The 19,557-nt window shown below is 36.2% G+C and overlaps 5 protein-coding genes and 1 pseudogene across 8 annotated transcripts; 4 read left to right on the top strand and 2 right to left on the bottom strand.

The window, feature by feature from the left end:
* The first annotated feature begins 4,703 nt into the window (after window positions 1-4,703).
* Window positions 4,704-5,913, top strand: LOC104791014 (RING-H2 finger protein ATL48). The gene is made up of 2 exons (XM_010516812.3): window positions 4,704-4,879; window positions 5,490-5,913. Exons 1-2 carry the CDS (start codon window positions 4,789-4,791, stop codon window positions 5,657-5,659), a joined length of 261 nt encoding a protein of 86 aa, XP_010515114.2. The 5' UTR covers window positions 4,704-4,788; the 3' UTR covers window positions 5,660-5,913.
* A 486-nt stretch (window positions 5,914-6,399) lies between these two features.
* Window positions 6,400-7,525, top strand: LOC147942629 (RING-H2 finger protein ATL48 pseudogene; annotated as a pseudogene).
* A 197-nt stretch (window positions 7,526-7,722) lies between these two features.
* Window positions 7,723-8,508, bottom strand: LOC104791013 (uncharacterized). Its single transcript, XM_010516811.3, has one exon. The coding sequence runs from the start codon at window positions 8,402-8,404 to the stop codon at window positions 7,949-7,951; it is 456 nt and encodes a 151-aa protein (XP_010515113.1). The 5' UTR covers window positions 8,405-8,508; the 3' UTR covers window positions 7,723-7,948.
* Window positions 8,509-9,905: 1,397 nt separating this feature from the next.
* LOC104791011 (putative cyclic nucleotide-gated ion channel 16) lies at window positions 9,906-12,825 on the top strand. Its single transcript, XM_010516810.3, has 7 exons — window positions 9,906-10,496; window positions 10,607-10,822; window positions 10,891-11,207; window positions 11,306-11,417; window positions 11,502-11,738; window positions 11,825-12,219; window positions 12,311-12,825. Exons 1-7 carry the CDS (start codon window positions 10,017-10,019, stop codon window positions 12,666-12,668), a joined length of 2,115 nt encoding a protein of 704 aa, XP_010515112.1. The 5' UTR covers window positions 9,906-10,016; the 3' UTR covers window positions 12,669-12,825.
* Window positions 12,826-13,308: 483 nt separating this feature from the next.
* Window positions 13,309-13,784, top strand: LOC147942628 (sucrose synthase 2-like). The gene is made up of 4 exons (XM_087456139.1): window positions 13,309-13,324; window positions 13,384-13,388; window positions 13,434-13,585; window positions 13,667-13,784. Exons 1-4 carry the CDS (start codon window positions 13,309-13,311, stop codon window positions 13,782-13,784), a joined length of 291 nt encoding a protein of 96 aa, XP_087312265.1.
* A 178-nt stretch (window positions 13,785-13,962) lies between these two features.
* Window positions 13,963-16,973, bottom strand: LOC104791010 (uncharacterized). Of its 4 annotated transcripts, none has more exons than XM_087453068.1 (4): window positions 16,425-16,973; window positions 16,154-16,347; window positions 15,131-15,561; window positions 13,963-14,391 (listed from the first exon to the last, which is right to left on the bottom strand). In XM_087453068.1, the coding sequence occupies exons 3-4, from the start codon at window positions 15,542-15,544 to the stop codon at window positions 14,221-14,223; spliced, it is 585 nt and encodes a 194-aa protein (XP_087309194.1). In that variant the 5' UTR covers window positions 15,545-15,561; window positions 16,154-16,347; window positions 16,425-16,973; the 3' UTR covers window positions 13,963-14,220. The 4 variants fall into 4 exon arrangements, with proteins under 4 accessions (XP_087309194.1, XP_087309195.1, XP_087309196.1 ...); XM_087453069.1 differs by having other exon boundaries at window positions 16,154-16,323; window positions 16,425-16,805; XM_087453070.1 differs by having other exon boundaries at window positions 16,154-16,355; window positions 16,425-16,777.
* Between the last annotated feature and the right edge of the window lie 2,584 nt (window positions 16,974-19,557).

Raw genomic sequence — 19,557 nt, 5'->3', positions numbered from 1 at the left:
CTCTGTACCCTATTACAATTTGTTATTAAATGTACCCCATACAATTATAGCAACACTGTCTGTGAATGACAACAAAACGTACACCTTTACATATTAGTTCATCCTATACATCCAAATCGTCCAATGATCTGTACCCCATACAAAATAAAACTGCATTATGTTATAAATATTTCTGACTCCCACCTGTATACCATAGCGTAGGTTCAGCCCTTCTCCCACAAGTTTGGCAGAACCGAACCTCCGATACCCCCAACAGAATCCTTGTATAAATGAGCTAGGATTGGTGGTGTAGCATTACGGGTACAGGCTGATCGTTCCGTAACAGAGCATGTATGTTGACCACAATATTTGCGAATATGAAACACCATAGAATCCCCAATTATTGAAGCTCGTAGTCTCCATTTACAACCTCTTACCCAACACTCAACGATTAGCAAACGGGGTCTTGATTCACGAACATTATAATCAAATTTCTCTAATACACATAGAACCTTCAATCTTGCCACCAACGAGGCTTTGCTTTCATAATTTTGCCCTATCGCTAAATCACTAACTCCGATTTCTATTTTCCGAACCTCCTTCTCAATAGCAGACTTAGTGTTGCGGGTAAGGGACTTTGATTCTGTTTTAAACACATTTTCCTTTGTACAACACCCCCCACCAACTCCGTCGTCCAATGATTCATCTCCTCCATCCGGTGCGAAATTGGAGTACAGACGATAGTCTTCATCCCCAGAACTTGCGCCATCGCTATCGTCACAGTAATCAAATCTACTGTTCTCCTCGTCATCTTCTACTTCGTCTTGTACATCCTTTCCTCCGTTAACTTCACTGTCAACCTTCCGACTCTCATACTCTCCATCTTTCTTTCCCAATTCCTCTGCCTTTGCAACGAAATCATCTACAACGACTTCTGGAGTTTTGGCCTTACCCTCCGTGGTGTTCGGATAAACTTCCTCGAACAAGGTTTCACGACATTTTTCTTCACTCTGAACACATAGCCGGACGGGTTCACCTCTGCACTGTCTGAGATAAATTTGAAACTGCAGATCATTATTAACAAACACCGGTGGGATATCACTTCAACTTTTTTTAAATATTTCTAACATATAGCTCAGCTGTATTCTAGTAGTTGCTTCACATAAACCAAAGTCGTCGAACACCATAGCAGCAAAATCTTCAAACTTCGTTTCCATATCAGCATTGATGATCCTGCAACCTTTGTTATTATCAACATCAAATAACCATCACTTTTTGTCTACCCTCCACCTCCCACATACCAAAACAATATCTTGCATTTCCGTCACTAAAAGAAGGATATCGGGAACTGAGAAGCTAACGTGTTTAGCTACAGAAGTAGAAAACGATTGATCAAGAAAAGAACTATACTGGCTACAGAAGTAGAAAAAGATTGATCAAGAAAAGATCAAGAAGCAGTTTCAGATGATACAAGTTTAAAATCTCATAAAGGTTCCCACATAAGTCTATAACTAGAGGTGTCAAACGGGCCAGCCTGCGTCCATATGGGCCGTCCGCTGCGGGCAATTTCTATTTTTTGGACCGTAACGGGCCGGCCCGCTAAGCCCGCGGATATAAAAGTTATGTCCAGGCCCGCCCCGCTAAGCCCAGCGGGTTAGCAGGCTGGCACGCGGGCCTAAATAATATATTAAAAAAGAAAATAAAATTAATAAAAAATATATTAAAATAAAGTAAAAATTATAAATAATAATTTTTAAAAACAATTTTAAATAAAATCAATGTTTATATTAATTTTTTATAGATGTTTTAATTTTTTTACATTAAATTATTTGTGTTACCACATACTTTTAAAATATATATAATTAAAATTATATAAAAATAGTTATGTATCTATATTAAATATTTATTTTTATTTAATATTTGAAGACCGCGGGCCGACCCGCCAACCCGCTAAAACCCGCAATCCGTTTGGGCTAGGTTTGCAAGGCCCGCTTTTTAACGGGCTTAATATTTAGATCATGCTTGACACCTCTAGTCTATCACAACTCTATACTGGCTTTTTAATATCTCTAATAAAATTAGTATTATTCTAGTAAGACTTACGTCTATCGAAATAGTCTACCATAACTACAAATAGTTTTCATAAATCTATTGTAACTACATATAAGTCTATCGTAACTACGTAACCGCTACTTAATCTACCATAACTATCACTTTCTCTACTACAAATTGTAAGTCTACCGGTACACTTTTATAAATCTGTCAGATAGCTATGTTAGTATACCAAAAATATCTACTAAGCACTAAGTCTATCACTTATATCTATTGCAACAGGTAATTACTCTACCATAAATATCTTGCCTACATATTAAGTCTATCAATCTACCCGCTCAAGAACTAAGTCTATCATCAAAGACAAATTGCTCTACCAAGTTAATCTAACATCATATATATATATATATATATATATATATATATATATATATCTTACTAATCTACTATTCACATAAGTGTACCATCACTACAAGTCAATATACCATTTAAATCTACCTTACAATATAGTCGACCAACTAAATATACCAACTTTTCTTACCATTTTTTTGTACCGCATTTGTATACCATCAAAGAACTGATAGACTTTCTTACACTTCCCAATGTTTTTTTTTCATTAATGGCATTTTTCGTAATTGAGTTTTTTGTTTACATTGCTTCAAGGGGTACGTAGGATACACAACTTTTTCTAGTAATTACCAACATTTTTGATCTAATCCTGTAATAAGGAAACTTTTATCTATTATTATAGTAACTGACTTATATATATTTCAAGAACTGAAAGAGATTTAAACCAATAATTCACAATTTTAAACTAACTTGTTTGCCTTGTCTATCAAAATGATGTATAATACATAATACACAAGAATATCATAGAAATGGTAACTTGTTTTTTTTCTTAATAAAAATTTGGTAATAATACATCATAAATTTTTTTGGATAATGTGTTTTTTTTTCGCTCTTGCTATTTTGGTTAAAAAATACAGTTTGATGGAGAGAAACCCTTTTCTATTTGCCGTAACAAAAAAAAACACATTTTAGTTTCAAAATAAATTAAAATAAAAACTTTTATGCTATTAGTTTTTATTGTTTCAAAAGTCAGTTCATTATTGGATTTGAGCATTGGTTAGTTTTTTCTATTAAAACAAACTTGAGATCAGTTACATGTATCGTATAATTGCATATGTAGGTCTAAATAAATATATGTTTATGATTTATTTTCAATATTTTCGCTTAGAGTAGTGGTTAGTGGTTACATACACATAATATGCCTGATGAACTTAATAGTTAACCATCAGTTAGATCATCATATTATATTAATTTAGAAATACAAATATAAAACTAACCTTATAAAATGTAAAAATTACATTGTCAGGATAAACTAACCTTATAAACCTTATAAACTTATTGGTTTTAAATGCAAATGTTAAATTTTTTAGTAAGGATAAAAAAGTAGTATAAATATAAGACTAACAAAATCTTTTAAATAACTATTAGTTTCCAAAAAAAATATTTTATTTCCCTAATTAATTATGGACGAAAATTATTAATTAATTTTAAAAAATTGTAAACCAATCAGAATTTTTAAAAGTATGATTTTATATCTAATTATCCAAATTATTAATTTAATAATTATATTTGGATGATTTTGTTAAGATTTTAATTTATGTTTATCTTATCATCTTTCTTTTATTTCATTTAGAAATTGTTTAAATTATCATAAAATACATATATATGATAAATAAATATGTAGATTTGTTTCTGCATATGTTATGATTTGAATTTTTTTTAAACGAAAACATATTTCTCAATCTATGATGAAAAATGTGTGTTTTTAATGTTACACATGGTAAAATAAATTATGTGGTTAATAAAATAATAAAGTTTATTTGCTCATAATTAAAATATAATAATTAATATTTAAATTAATTCACAAAATAATGATGCCAATATAACCCACAAACAATATAAAATTATAATATACATCAAAATAAAAATACTGTAATATTCTAAAATAATTAGTATTTAAAAAGATATATATAGATTTAACAAACAATTGCAATTTTAAAAGTAAATATTGTCTCAAACAAAATAAGTTTTTTAAACAATTATAACAATAAATTTGATTATTGTATTATAATTTTTGTTAAAAATGTTGATCTCGGGATATATTCTAATGATATTGTAACTGTTGCACATATAATCTGTGAATTGTGATGAACCTAATAGTTTACCTATAAATGAAAGTTTAAGTTCCTCATCAAGAAGCTTTATATATCCAAGATGTTTCTTGTCTTGTATATTAAGATCTCTATTCTTCTCTTTTATATTATCCACTAAAAGCATTTATTAAACAAAGAACATGTTCGAAATATTCAGATACAATGGGAAGTATAAACTTGGCGTTGTTTCTAAATACTTCGAATCTGTTCTCTGTTTATAAAAAGAGAGAGAGACGTTTATAACGCGAATTACGTACATGATTAGCCGGAAAAAAAATCTCTAATTACAAATCGCTCTTGCGGATGCAGAAGCGAGCCCAGTGGGCTTCTTTATATACCATATTGGGTTTTTACCATTTCAAACACTCTCGAATCCGACCCGTTTCACAGAACCGTAGACCCGACCCGTCTCGTCGTCGCACACAGTCTCTGGTGACGAACAAGGCCACGCACGCCTGACTGCTTTTAATTTACTTCGCTCTCTCTCTCTCTTAGTTTCGTTTCTCTTTTTGGGGCGGTTGGGTTCGCATTATAGATGGTTGTGGAGAAGATGAGTGCGGTAGAACCAGACATGGAAGATCTGTTCCAGGAGAAGAAGCGTGTCAGGAATCCTCTCGTTCCTCTCGGTTTGTGTTTTTTTTTTTCATCTCATTTTCACCAAAAATTGAATTTTGAATTTTTTGGATTTCAAAATGTTTATTTTTTTTTTTGTAAGATTGCTGTTGATTTTAGTTTCTGGGACACAATTTGATTCAAAATCAGAATCAATGTTGAAATTCAGAATTTTTGAGATCCCCAACAATAGGCTCTGAAATGATTAACAACAAGTTATGTAATTGAGATTATAATTTTTGTGTCGGTATGTATGATTTTTGTGGTCTTTTTAGAGACTCTCAAGTATGATGGTAGATGGTAGAACTATAGAGAGAGATTGTATAAACTATATTTGTAAGTGATATGTTGTGGAGCTGCAAAACATATTTGTTTGATGATATCAGTTTCTTGAACTAGTCTTTATTGTTGTTCCCCTTGCTTATTATTATCTTTAAAGGTTGTTCCTTTGGCACAAATTGTATGAAGAATTTGTTACTTGGACCTTAGCTAGTAGCAAAGCCATGATTCTGCTGTTTCTATAAACGTTGACAGAGACAAAGATTATAACTTTATACTGTCGTCTTGGTCTATACTGTTAAGACATTCAAAATTGATGAATTTTCTTGTGAATTAAACATGTAGGCGCACTTATGACTGCGGGAGTGCTTACGGCTGGGCTGATTAGTTTCAGAAGAGGCAATTCTCAGTTGGGGCAGGTTTTGATGAGAGCTAGGGTGGTCGTCCAAGGTGCTACTGTCGCTTTAATGGTTGGTACCGCTTATTACTACGGTGATAACCCCTGGAAGAAATGATGAGCTATACAACTACTTGTTCGTTTTTAAAAAAAACGTTTTCACATAATTGAGATGGCACTCTTCAGTATATCTGCGGGCTAAGGTGTGTGTGCACTGCTCTCTCGCTTTGAGTGTAGAAATCTGTGGTCTTGCTAGGATTCATAACTTGTAAGGGGCACATTTCATGATTTGAATAATTTAAAGAACTAAAAAAAGGTATCGTTGTATCTTGATCAATTGGTTATTATTGATTCGAGGAAATTCTCAGAAAACCATCTTTCACAATAGCTAAGTTTGCTTACGGTTATGATTGAGTTTTCAAAAATGGCTTGCGTTTCGAGGAAATTCTCAGAAAACCATTTCCAAAAGATCCTTTGTGAAAAATGGGACAGTGAATCATCATCACAAAAGTATTATACATAGACTCCATTTTCAAGATATATAATAACAAATGAGTGGGAGTGAATAGATTATGTATTAGAAGGCAAGCTATGTTTAATGATTTAAGAACATCTAAGTGGAAGACAATGGTGGTGGGCCTGATAAATTTTGTTTTCCATAAGTGTAGTTTTCCTAATCATAATCATGTTTTCTTTTCCAGCTTATTGCGGTTCTTGACCTTCTAAATGTGAAATCCTAATCACATTGTGTGGTCTTTTTAGCCAATAGTGATTATGGTTTAGCTTAAAATCATGTTGAATCAGTCACCAACATATAAAGAGGGGGACAATAAGAAGCCTTTTAAAGCGTGTCTTGATCTGGAAATAAACTAGACAGTACATGTGTGAAATCTCTATCAGCTTTTTTTATCTCATTACTATATATTTTTACAGCGAGTGATCACGGAGCTAAACTCAAATCAGTTTCTTCTCTTCAAACAAAAAAATGTGTAGGATGCTTTTGTCTGAAATCCATGGAGCAGAAGCTCTTTCACCTAAAACTTCATCTGAAGCGGCAATAGCTCTTCTGAACCAGAAAGATTCATCTTCAAACTCTATAATCTCTGTTTTATGTTTTGTTATCTCTGTTCTTGCTCTTATCATCATCTTTCTCGGTGTCCTCCACTTGGTCTTTAAATTTCTCCGCAAGTCCTCAAGTTTATTTCCATTTCCCAATTTCAACCCCAACTCAGATCCCTCTTCTTCCTCCTCCCCTCAGCTCCAACACCTCTTCTTCCTCCACGACTCTGGTCTAGATCAGACCGCTATTGATGCACTTCCCGTGTTCCTTTACGGTGATGTAACTATGAGTCTGAAAGAGTCATTCGATTGTGCCGTCTGTCTCAGTGAGTTTTTTGATGCGGATAAGCTCAGGCTACTCCCAGTCTGTGGCCACGCGTTCCATCTTCACTGTATCGATATGTGGCTTCTCTCCAACTCTACTTGCCCTCTCTGCAGATGCTCACTCTCAACCTCAAACTTCTGCTTCAACCACGCAGAGACTCCTGGCGCCCCCTTGTCCGAGCATCAGCAAGTGGACGAAGGCAAAGTATCTATATCGAAAAGTGTCTTGTCTGTTCGTCTCGGTAGATTCAAAAGCACGAACGGGAGTCAAAGTCAAAGCCAACGGCATGAAGTCAGAGGTGAAATTGGGGTGGGAGTGCCAAGAAGGTGTTACTCAATGGGCACGCATCAGTATCTTGAATGCAATCAAGATTTTGTGGTGGCTCTGTCTTCATCTCCTCGTGAGGGAAATACCAGTAATAAGTAATAACTGCTCCGTTCACGCGGGTAAATCAGTAAACAAGGACTCTGGTGGTTTGGCTAGGTTCTAACGTATTGTAGTAGAAAAGAGAGTGTCTATGTCAAAGATCTTGTTTTGGTCGGAGAAGGAGAAGAGAGTAATATGGTTCGGTTTAATAAACAAAATAGGTGGTTTTTTTTTTTTTTTGGGTTGCTTCAAGGAGACAATACTTGAGTACTTTGTCTTCCTAGTTACTAGTAAATATAGAGTAAACCATCAACAAAGACCTTACATGGATATAAATCCAACAAAACTTAACTTAATATACAGTTAAACGCAACTAGCGGTCACTTACCATAATCTTTTGTACACACAATGAAACTATGTAACAAAAAAAATTATATACCGTCCTTCTTAGTAAAGACAGAAAAATTATAGAATCAAAATAGGTATAAGACAGTCGTGATACATTTAGATGACATATAGAAAGAGGAGTACGTTTAAACGACAAAATAATACAGTAAATCAAACTAAACAAAATAAATAAGGAGGAAACGCACAACTCACGCGAGAGACTTTTCAAACGCCTATCGTAGAACTAGTCCTGACAAGAGGCATCGCCAATCATTTCACGGCGTCGACAACGCTGATATCGTCGGTATTACTAGAATCAACGGGGACAGAAGCGTAGCGCATGGAAAAGCTTCTGACTCCACCAAATCCAGTTTCGTCGTTGTCGTCATCTTTGTATTCATCTTCGAAACTCAAGGTGTAACTCAAAGGATCATATCGGAATTTGGCGCCATCGTCCCAGTCGCGGCCTTGGCGTCGATCCCGATTAAATCTGCGTATGAAAGTCTTCCACCGTGGTCCAGCTACGATCTCCGACCACTCTCGGATCTTTAGAAACGCCCGTACCCACCAACGTGGCTCTTGAAGGTGGTTTCTGTGTATTCGCTGCCACCAGGAGGGTTTAACGGTGGTGGCTCCGAAGCCGGGGAGGCAGGAACCGCAAGACGACTTACCGACAAGTGGATCGGAGGTGGTCGCTGGCTCAAGATCTACTTGTTCAATTTCCATTGCAAAAGGATCGAAACAGAGTTGAAGGTTTCTGGTGTAAGATATACTAGACAACACGAAACTGTCTTTAGCTGTAATGAAACCATTGGCTACATTATTATATTGTAGTTATCATAGACTAAGTCATATTTAAGTCGAAAAAATCCAATTATCCATCCATATATGTAATATTCAAATGCATATTTAGTTTTAAACATCTCGATTACAAACTAGGTTCTATCGAAACGGAAACGGATACGCGGAAACGAAACGTTTCGGAAACGGGAAACGATTTTTTTTCAAAAATTAAATAATGGAAACGTGTAGGAAACGTATATATATCTATACAGATATATATATCTATATATATATATAGATATAATAAGTCTCCAAACATAAAAACCATATTAAAAAAAATCTGAAACAACACAAATTCAAAACAGAAATATTAAATAATTTAGTTAAAAATAAAACTGTAAAAAAATAAACGTTCAAAATCAATTTTTTGACCAGCATCGCCATATATTTAGGGATTTTAACTTTTAAGCTACTAATTATATTATTTTGTTTTTCATTATATGTATCATGAATACTTATATTTTCAAATTATTTATTTCTTAAATTTTGAAATTATAAAAAAGAGTTTCCGTCGCGTTTCCAAAACGGAAACGGAGTTTCCATCGTGTTTCCAAACAGAGATTTTTAGGAATCGTGTTTCTGTGACTTGTTTCCGAGTTTCCACGAGTTTCCGTTTCCGAAACGTTTCAGAAACGAGAAACGCACCTCAAAAAGAGTTTCCATGCAACATAGATTACAAACATCTTTTCTAAATATCTATATACCTACACCACATCCTTTTTATTAATTTGACACAAATATTATAAGACATAATGATTAGATGCAGGGACTGAATTGTAAAAGAGAAAGTCACACGTGTGAGGAGGGCTAAATCTATCTGGGATCATGTGCAACAAACTTCACACGTGAGAGATGAGACAAGTTGCTTAGGAGGCTATAAATAAGAAGTTTATTAGGAAGAGAAGGATATGATGAATGTTGTGAGGGGTTAGCCGACATGAGGCTGCTTGGGAACAGAGGAACCCGAGGGATGTGAGCGAGGGTTGCCTCTTTCACTTTGTTCTTCATTTCTATCTTGTAATCTGAGAGTTATTGAACCTTTTGAGTTTGTATTTACATGTTAATGGAGGTTTAATGGAGTTTCCCTAAGGTTAAGCTTTTATCCATGGAGTTTACTAGTTAGAAGCTTAACACATAACCAAGAGAATATTGCCGGATCTGCCATACACAGTGACAATGGCACTTCCCACAAAAATCCCCATAAGCCATAACCAATTCTCTCTGTTTTTGCCTCTGTATTCTCTTTGTATGGGTGTTTCCAAACATAATATTTGAAAGGAAAAAAAAATACAATTAAAACATAATATTTAATATTTGTTAAATATTTACTCGATAATTTTACTTTTCTTGTAACTAAAATAAGTTTTCTAAAATAAGTTTTCATAGAGACACAGTCTCTCTCTTTCTCCTGTCCTTAATTGTCTCCAACATCATCTCATTCTTTCACTCCCACAAATCTCTCCCTTCCATAACTTGAAACACACGCAAACCCCAAATGAGCAACCTCCACCTCTACACCTCCGCACGGTTCCGCAATTTCCCGACGGCATTTTCCCTCCGTCACCACCACAACGACCCTAACAACCAACGCCGTAGATCAATCTTCTCCGAGCTCCGTCACAAAACCCTCGACCCGGGCGGTGACCTAATCACGAGATGGAACCACATCTTCCTCATCACCTGCCTTCTCGCTCTCTTCCTCGACCCTCTTTACTTCTATCTCCCCATTGTCCAAGCCGGTACCGCATGTATGTCCATCGACATCCGTTTCGGCATCCTCGTCACCTTTTGCCGAACCCTAGCCGATCTCTCCTTCCTCATCCACATTCTCCTCAAATTCAAAACCGCCTTTGTATCTAAATCATCTAGAGTCTTTGGTCGCGGAGAGCTCGTCATGGATCGCCGTGAAATCGCTGTCCGTTACCTCAAATCTGAGTTCTTCATCGACCTTGCAGCCTCGCTTCCTCTTCCTCAGGTTCAATTCAATTTTGTTTTCTAGGGTTCCGATAGGTGACAATGGTGGAATCGTAAAAACAAATTGATCTGTTCTGTTCTTTAAATTGAAATCTTTCTATTTTTTCTCAGATGATGATTTGGTTTGTGATACCAAATGCTGGAGAATTTAAATACGCAGCACATCAGAACCACACGCTTTCCTTGATCGTCCTGATACAGTACGTGCCTCGCTTCGTCGTCATGCTTCCTCTCAATCGACGGATCATTAAAGCCACCGGAGTCGCAGCTAAAACGGCCTGGTCTGGTGCAGCCTACAATCTCGTCCTCTACTTGCTTGTGAGCCACGTAAGTAAACCATTTTTCTTTTTCACATGACTTAAAAAGACTGTTTCACAACTTGGTTTCCCTTTTAGGTTCTTGGATCGGTTTGGTACGTTTTATCGATCCAGAGACAACACGAATGCTGGAGAAGAGAATGCACTAAAGAGATGAACGCAACGCATTCGCCATCTTGTTCTCTCTTGTTTCTAGACTGTGGATCGTTGCAAGATCCAGGAAGACAAGCTTGGATGCGGATCACTCGGGTTCTGTCAAACTGTGATGCACGCAATGACGATGACCAGCATTTCCAGTTTGGTATGTTCGGTGATGCGTTCACTAATGACGTAACTTCTTCACCTTTCTTTGATAAATACTTCTACTGTCTTTGGTGGGGTCTCCGTAACCTCAGGTTAGGTTAAAATTCATCAGTCTTGAATCAAATAAAGCAGCAGTTTTTTTTGTTTTCTCCAGCAATTTGCTTATTGATCTTTGATTTGGTTTGTGTAGTTCTTATGGACAGAGTCTTGCAGCGAGTACACTGAGTAGTGAGACTATATTCAGTTGTTTCATCTGTGTTGCGGGTCTCGTTTTCTTCTCTCATCTCATTGGAAACGTTCAGGTAATTTATCAAATTTTATATAATATTTTCACTCTCCTTCCATAGGTTTTAATGGAGTCTAAGTGATTTCTCCAATTCTTGAAGAACTATCTGCAATCGACGACGGCTAGGTTAGACGAATGGAGAGTCAGAAGAAGAGACACAGAGGAATGGATGCGACATAGGCAATTGCCAGAAGAGTTACAAGAGCGTGTAAGGCGATTCGTCCAATACAAATGGCTAACAACTCGTGGAGTCGACGAAGAAGCCATTCTACGGGCTCTACCGTTAGATCTTCGTCGCCAGATCCAACGACATCTCTGTCTTGCCCTTGTTCGCCGTGTATGCCACACCAGGAAAACACCACATTTTAATCACTTTTAGTTCAAGTAACAAACCCTAAATTTTACGTTCATTTGATTTTTCAGGTGCCGTTCTTCGCGCAGATGGATGACCAGCTCTTGGATGCGATATGTGAGCGTCTAGTTCCATCCTTGAACACAAAAGACACATATGTGACACGCGAAGGCGATCCTGTAAATGAGATGCTTTTCATCATTAGGGGTCAGATGGAGAGTTCAACTACAGATGGAGGACGGTCAGGATTCTTTAACTCCATCACGCTTAGACCCGGAGATTTCTGTGGTGAAGAGCTCTTAACCTGGGCTTTAATGCCAGTCATTACTGTTAATCTCCCATTGTCCACAAGAACCGTCAAGACTCTCTCAGAAGTAGAAGCTTTCGCTCTCCGAGCAGAGGACTTGAAGTTCGTAGCTAACCAATTCAGACGTCTCCACAGCAAGAAACTCCAACATGCTTTCAGGTAATACTCTTTTATCGTCTCAAAAGCAATAAAGGTTTCTTGCTTGATACGCTATTAGGTTTCTTGATCTCTATATTTTGACTCTGATCAGATACTACTCACATCAATGGAGAGCATGGGGAACTTGTTTTATACAAGCTGCGTGGAGACGATACGTGAAGAGGAAGTTAGCAATGGAGTTAGCAAGGCAAGAGGAAGGAGATGATTACTATTATGACGATGATGGAGACTATGAATACGAAGAGATCATGCCCGAGAGTAGTAACAACGGTGACGAGGACAGCAGCAACAATCAGAATTTGAGTGCGACGATATTAGCGTCCAAGTTCGCGGCTAATACGAAGAGAGGTGTGTTAGGGAACCAAAGAGGGTCTTCAATAATTGATCCTGATGATCCATCTTTGAAGATGCCGAAGATGTTTAAACCGGAGGATCCAGGATTCTTCTGATTTTTGTTGTTGTGACAAACGCATTTAGGATTTTCAAACACTGACTTGATTTTGTTGTAACCAAGAATATTAGTTAGGTATATAAAGAGACATGATTACGTATACAGTTTAAAAGCAATTGTGTCGGACAATGACACAGATGTCCATTTCTATCCAACTCATTTCTGGCTCCTACAGCGTTTACTGGTATGGACATCTCTCGTGATAGTAGTAGCCTAGTGGCTAGTAGTAGGTTTTAATATATACCAGACTAATTAAGTAGTGTCTTGATACATTTTAGGGGGAAATTTGAAAGACCGGAGTATCTGCAGTGGTGAAAGACTCATGTAGTCTCTTACCATTATAATAATATTATTTTTAGTAAACTTTAGTGCTAGAACTTTTTCATTATTTTCTACCTCCAATGATGTTACAAATATAATAATGGTCAGTTAGCGTTAAAAGCTTCCTTATTACAGAATACAGGATGAGATCAAAAATGTAGGTAAATACTAGAATAAGATTTGTATCCTTCGTACCCCTTGAACCAATGTAAACAAAAAAACCCAATTACGAAAAATACCATTAATGAAAAAAAAACAGGGGGAAATGTAAGAAAGTCTATCAGTTGTTTGATGGTATACAAATCGGGTACAATTAAATGATAGGGAAATTTGGTATATTTAGTTGGTAGACTATAGTGTAAGGTAGATTTAAATGGTATATTGAGTTGTAGTGATGGTACACTTATGTGAATTGTGATACACAATAAGTTTTCGCATTCAGGAAGCCATAGTTTTGCCTCCATTTGTTGCGCTGGCTATTCGTCCCAAACCTGGTGTTAGGGAATATGTCCGTGTGAATGTGTACGAGCTGAGCGTAGATCATTTAACTATTTCTGAATACCTTCGGTTTAAGGAAGAGCTTGTTAATGGCCAGTAAGTAAATCCTTTTGTTGCAAAGTTTTTGTGTGTATATTTCTCTGCTTAGATGCATAAAGTGTCAACCTTTTTAGTCAGTGCCAATGGAAATTATCTTCTTGAGCTTGATTTTGAACCTTTCAATGCTACATTTCTTCTTCTTCTTCTTCTTCTTCTTGTTCCAGTCAGTTGTAAGTTTTTACAAAACAAAGGTTAGTTTGTTAAAAGACTTTTCTTTTAATAGTAGGGATGCTAATATGTGGCATCACTTATTAGATATGATGCTAACTAAACATGTAACAGGTTAAGGTTTTTTAGCTGTGGACCGTTATAACTACGTTTGTGTCTTCACCTCTAAATATAGTAACCACTATTAGCTTTTAGACACCAACCAGTGAATTATTGTTTTTGATATTAAGAAAACAAACAAAACAACATGAACACAAACAAGTCCAAAATCAAACCACTCAAGGAAACAAAACCCAACAACTTTTATTTTACATAACACAAACAAAAGCTCTGAAGAGAGTCAGAAAATGGAATCCAACCATGTCATGCTCAATTCTCATCTGTTGCCAGCGGGATTGAATTGGCCTGCAAACCAAAAGGGACTAAAGTGATTCTAAGATTCAGAAGAAGAGAAGTTTTTTGGTTTAAAGAACAATGGTATCAACTAAGGCTTCTGTAATCTTCCTCTCCAGTTCCTTTGGGTCGATCCACAATGAACTCTGCTCACGTAGTAGCTTCTTTCTCTCTTTGATCTTCTCTTCCCTTTTTATACCCATCATCTTCCAGATCTCTAGCTTTTCCGCTCTTTCTTTCATCTACAATTTATTATACACAAAAGACAGGTCTATATAAATCATCATGTTTTGAATCGGTTTGACAACTAGAAAGAAAAACACTATGAACCATTACTGCTCCAAGGCTGTGACCAAGAGAAATGAGGAAGTCAAACTAGATTTAACCAGGGAAAGTAATCTTCTCAATCAATTTGCAGACATAAGTACGTGGAATCAATTTATGAATCAGAGAATACTACTTTGGTACGTGTGTGCGTGTACAATGTTTCATCTACCTACAGCTAGAACATATGAAGCTACTAACTACAATAAGTTTCACTTTCCTCAAAAGAATTCCCACTGAAAGCATCAAGAGCAAGCATCGAAACCTATCTTATGTTTGATACAGGCAAGATTCCAAAGCTGTAACCAGAACAACAATAGCTATTTTAGAGAGACCATTATGATCACATGATTCATACAAAAATCTCCACTTCTAAGCAACGATTATCCAAGCTCTTCTCCAAAGTTTTCTCTTCAAATCACAAACACCCTTTTATATATTACTACACCTTGAACCATAACTATGCAAAGTTCCCAAATTTGCAAGAGGAAACAACACTTTGTTTCGCCAGATGCCAGACGAATCTTATCCAGACAAACCCTTTTCCCCATTTCTCCAAGAATCATCTCACACTAAACTAACTTGATTTATTCAACATCTATCATAGCTCCTATACAAGGAAGAAAAGAATTGAGAACAGAGAAAGTGAGAACTTACCAGGGTTTGCCTGAACTCTTCATCAGCAATCTTACGTTCCTCAGCCCTAACCTTAGCAGCCTCAGCCTTCAACCGTCTCCTCTCCTCATTCGCAGCTCGTTCAGCCAACAACCTAGCCTCATCCTTAGCCTGCTTCTCAACACGAAGCATCTCAATCTCATGAATATACTCTTTACGATACACTGTAACTTTCTTTGCGTAATCTCTCCTAAGCTGTGCAAGCTTCCTCTTTGCATCTTTCGGATCCTTTGGAGCTTCCCAGCTACCAATATAGCTTTCTGGCTCAAGAAAGTTGTGAGTCTCCTGGTGGTATCTATGGTGAGTGGCCTCAGCAGAGAAAGACCTGATAGACCCAATCATGGAAGCGTTCTCACTCTGCCTCACGAGACGGCTTAGCTTATTGCAAAAAGCCATTTTTTTTTTCACTGAATCTGAAGAGAGAAAATGAAAAACACAAATACAGATTAAGATTCAAGGACACATACAGAGATTGGTTTTACTCATATCTTAATCCTACTTCTGTTCTTACAAAGATCACACTTAAAAAAGTAATTAACAATTTCGTACAAAAATCTCAAGCAAAATCATGTTCCAAGGAAAAAAATGATTCAGAAAAGTTCACCTAGCATTGAACATCAATCCCACTATTTCTTAAGACAAAGGGATACAAACCCACAAATCCAAACACAAAAGGACACAAATCCACAAATCCAAACACAAACCCACAAATCCAAACACAAACAGACACAAATCCACATATCCAAACACAAATCCAAACGATTTAGGGTTTTAGCCCTAATCAGAGGGATTCGAAATTAGGGTTTCTACTTGATGCGAGGATTTAAAAAAAAAAAAAAAACTGGGTTTCGCTACCTAAAACATGACAATAAGATTTGATTCGTAAATTCTAAAACTTAGAGATTGTATCCAGAGAAATCGAAACTAGGTTTTACCGATCTAGTTACTCAATTCCAAGATCTACACGAAACTTTGTACCCGAGGAGGAAGGACAATCAAACCTACCCAAAAAACTCCAAGATCAATGGATTACGGTCGGAGGACGAGGCAAGCGTGGACGTGGTTGCCACAGTGGTCGAAGATGATTGATCCAAAAATAGGATAGCTAGAGGATTATCTTTCTCTTTTTAGCATACGCTTCATTGTATAATCTTCCATTGCTTTACTTTCAAAAACTATATGATCTCCAAATCATATCCCTGTATTACTTTTTTATGCATTTTAATTGAAAGCCTTTTAACAAAAAAAAAAAAAAAAGAAAGTGGAGAAAACTTACAATTTGTTTTGAAACGAGAGACCACCAAGAGGATGCTTGAAGGATGGTGCTTTGTTAAGTTTGGGAGGGGGGGGGGGGGGGAATTAATGGAGAAGATTGAGCCAATCTGAGAGAAACAGAGAGAGTGAGAAGGCGGCGTAGAACTCCAACGTAGACTATGGAAATTTACGAAGATAGCATCCATACTTAGATTTTAGGTCCTCTCTATCTTCACTTGTGGAGGAAAAGATACTACAAGAAGTAAAAATCCACAGTTTCAACTAAAGATTGCGTTTTTTTTTTTTTTACAAAAATGCAATTGCAGAGACTCGGACCATCAAATTGTCTTCAAAACATATATTGTGGCTATTCACAGTTTCTTCTTTTTGTGGACAGCTTTCTATACTCAAAAAAAAAATTAGAGAAGATATACCAAAAATCCTATCTATTGTCGGGGATGTTTAATCTCAACATCTCTTTACATCTGCATGTTGTCATTTTCTTCCATCTACAACAACTATTGCTGTATGTGAAGACAATGAGCAGAACTAACAAAGATGTTGAGGCACTACTTGACAATATTGCAGTAAGAACATATGTGAAGTTCCGAAGTAGTACATGAGGTAGTACGTCAAGTAGTACAGGAAGCCAAGTTGTGAGAATACTTTGAAGAGTTGGAGAACAAATGTTTGGGACAACTTGGACAAGCCAAAAAGGTTAGATATATCAGAGGATGTATCAAACGTCTGAACCAGTTCTTGTATTAGTCCGACGTTAATACAGGAAGTAGTACAAGAAGCTGAATTAAAGAGTTTGAGTACATAAGCTTAAGACCGACTTGGACAAGCCAAGTGGCAGCTGCTGAGCTGGATGAACATCTTGAATGGAAGATTCAAGATGAGATCATGGAGATAAACTTTCCTTATCCAAAAAGAAAAAGGAAAGTTCTCAATTTCCTATTTGTTGTATAATAGGAAAGTTGTCAACTCTAGGGGTTCGACAAATGATATAAATACCAAGAGGGCGCTTCATGAAGACCTGCGCGCTTCAAGGTAGTTTTGAGAGATGCACACAAGATGTGTGGTGTCGCCCCATCAATAAGATAGAGAGATCTTTTGATGGTTTATTCATCTAGAAAAGAATGATAGGCATAGTAGTGCTTGTATCATATGCAGTTGTAATTGCTATCTTGTTCTAGTGAATTTGTTCTGGACTAGGTCCCGGGGATGTAAGAAAAACCGAACTCCGTTAACAAATCTTGTGCGTTATTTATTTTATGCTCAAACAAAATTAAAGTCAATTGTAACTACACTTAGCCACAAATATGCGTTTACAATTACTGTAGGAAAAATTTTCAAAGTAAGAGTTTAGATCGAGGAATGATACCACCTCATATTCCGTTTTGAAATCCTGGATGGAAGGCAGGTGCTCAAATGAAGCTAACTGGTCCCAAAATGTGCCAATTACATATTTGGCCAACACTGCATTATTCTGCACACAAAACAGTAATCTGTACAGAGGAACACCCCTAAAAACTGAAAGAGAAAAGGATGAAAAATTAGGAACCTTGCATATGTGCACAAGAAGCGCTAAGACAGCAGAACTCAGCAGATTGTCTCGGTGACCATCGGCAGCAAAAACATCTATAATCGGTTTCAGCGTGTTGTTCTCGACAATGTAATTCTGAACATTATCATTCTGAAATAGAACAATATTTTAGAAATTGCATAACTTTATTGTCTTCATAGAACTTTTTGTAGCCATTATAGAATCTATTCTCATGTTCGTGCAAGTGGTAAAAAAAATCTCAGTTTTAATATGACATGCGACACTGAAATTGAACCTTACCAGAGTAATTTTATGTGATGACTTTGGAGCACATGTTCACAAGAATCATGAACTACCGTTAAAATTATTATTATTTTAAATTACAAAGACCTCTGACCCTTAATTTTCAGCCTTAAATTACAGATCTAATAACAAATATTTGGCTTTTGGTGTTTCTATTATAGACTCATAATTAAGATAAACTAGATGAATTTAAAATTGTCACAAATATAATAAAATACACAAAATACATAATGTATATCACATTTGGTACCAAAAAGCTAACGACACAAAAATATATAATGTAAAATAAAAAATACATCACATAAGACACAAAATTTGGGTACCCACAGGTTTACCCAGAAGACTAAAAACCCATTCGGATTTACCCACAAGACTTAAAACCCATGCGGGCGTTTTGAATTCGGGTTTTTTAGCGGGTTTTTTTTGGGTTCAGACTGGGTTAAATTTTTTTACCCACCACAACATCCCTAAATTGTATGATTAGAACCTCTAAATATTCATCTTCGAACATTAAATAAGTATATGAAGCCATTTTAATCCTTACAGCAATTTTTAATTGATTTTTGAAAATTAACTTGTATTACGCTACACATTTGATAAAATTTTGTTTATCCCAAAATCTTTTAAAATTATAAAATTTATTTCTTCTTTTTAAAGAATTTATAAAGTCCTTTTTTTTTGTTATATCAGAAAGTAAATCCCCAGACTTATGGAGGGATCTAAGACTAATCTCTTTAGGAGAAAGGTATCCCACGGGTAGGGCTCCCCAGGTATGCAAATGGACCGTAAGCAATGGACACATACCATGTGGTCAAAGTGATAAATCTGAGCAATTCTGCGCTTGGGCATAATCGATCCTTGTGCGACTCTTCCATCAAAACTAGAACCACTAGCCCACCACCTCATGGTTGAATTTATAAAGTCTTGAGACGTGAGTTTCTATAAAACCGGGGGAAAATGACGCTTCTGAATGAGAGCGTTCATGCATGGTTTGTTTATGACACCTCAATTCTTGTGTTGTTGCAAACTGCAAAGACAAGGGAGGATATGAAGTGCACTATGATTCATTTGGAGAATATGAGTATATGATATGAGTGCATGCATCAAGATTCACTTTGTGTGGATTAAGAAGTGTCCTTGATAACTTATATAATAATCTTGAAATTGTTATATAAAGCAATTTAATTTCAAACGTATGACGTAACGTGTAAAAGAATATAACTTCGGATCGGGTTTGTGTGTGATAGCATAGCATGACCCTCCAACTGATGTTACCCGGACGGCAAAATTTTCATAAGTCTTA

Source organism: Camelina sativa, chromosome 6, assembly GCF_030686135.1.
Source record: "Camelina sativa cultivar CO46 ecotype springtype chromosome 6, ASM3068613v1".
NCBI lineage: Eukaryota > Viridiplantae > Streptophyta > Magnoliopsida > Brassicales > Brassicaceae > Camelina > Camelina sativa.
Note: the sequence above shows the minus strand (reverse complement) of the source record. Positions and strands in the feature narration are given on the sequence as shown.

Bases quoted from the DNA above. Each gene is read 5' to 3' on its own strand.
- LOC104791013 (XM_010516811.3), bottom strand. From the start codon at position 8,404: ATGGAAATTGAACAAGTAGATCTTGAGCCAGCGACCACCTCCGATCCA.
- LOC147942628 (XM_087456139.1), top strand. The intron at 13,586-13,666 runs GTAAGTAAATCC...CTTTTTAGTCAG, and splicing joins GAAGAGCTTGTTAATGGCCA to TGCCAATGGAAATTATCTTC.
- LOC104791010 (XM_087453071.1), bottom strand. From the start codon at position 16,608: ATGGATGCTATCTTCGTAAATTTCCATAGTCTACGTTGGAGTTCTACG. The intron at 15,562-16,424 runs GTAAGTTTTCTC...TTCTCTCTTCAG, and splicing joins CTCTCGTTTCAAAACAAATT to ATTCAGTGAAAAAAAAAATG. The intron at 14,392-15,130 runs GTAAGTTCTCAC...AATAAATTGTAG, and splicing joins AAGAGTTCAGGCAAACCCTG to ATGAAAGAAAGAGCGGAAAA.
- LOC104791011 (XM_010516810.3), top strand. From the start codon at position 10,017: ATGAGCAACCTCCACCTCTACACCTCCGCACGGTTCCGCAATTTCCCG. The intron at 10,823-10,890 runs GTAAGTAAACCA...TTTCCCTTTTAG, and splicing joins TCTACTTGCTTGTGAGCCAC to GTTCTTGGATCGGTTTGGTA. The intron at 11,208-11,305 runs GTTAGGTTAAAA...TGGTTTGTGTAG, and splicing joins TGGGGTCTCCGTAACCTCAG to TTCTTATGGACAGAGTCTTG.
- LOC104791014 (XM_010516812.3), top strand. From the start codon at position 4,789: ATGGTTGTGGAGAAGATGAGTGCGGTAGAACCAGACATGGAAGATCTG. The intron at 4,880-5,489 runs GTTTGTGTTTTT...TTAAACATGTAG, and splicing joins GAATCCTCTCGTTCCTCTCG to GCGCACTTATGACTGCGGGA.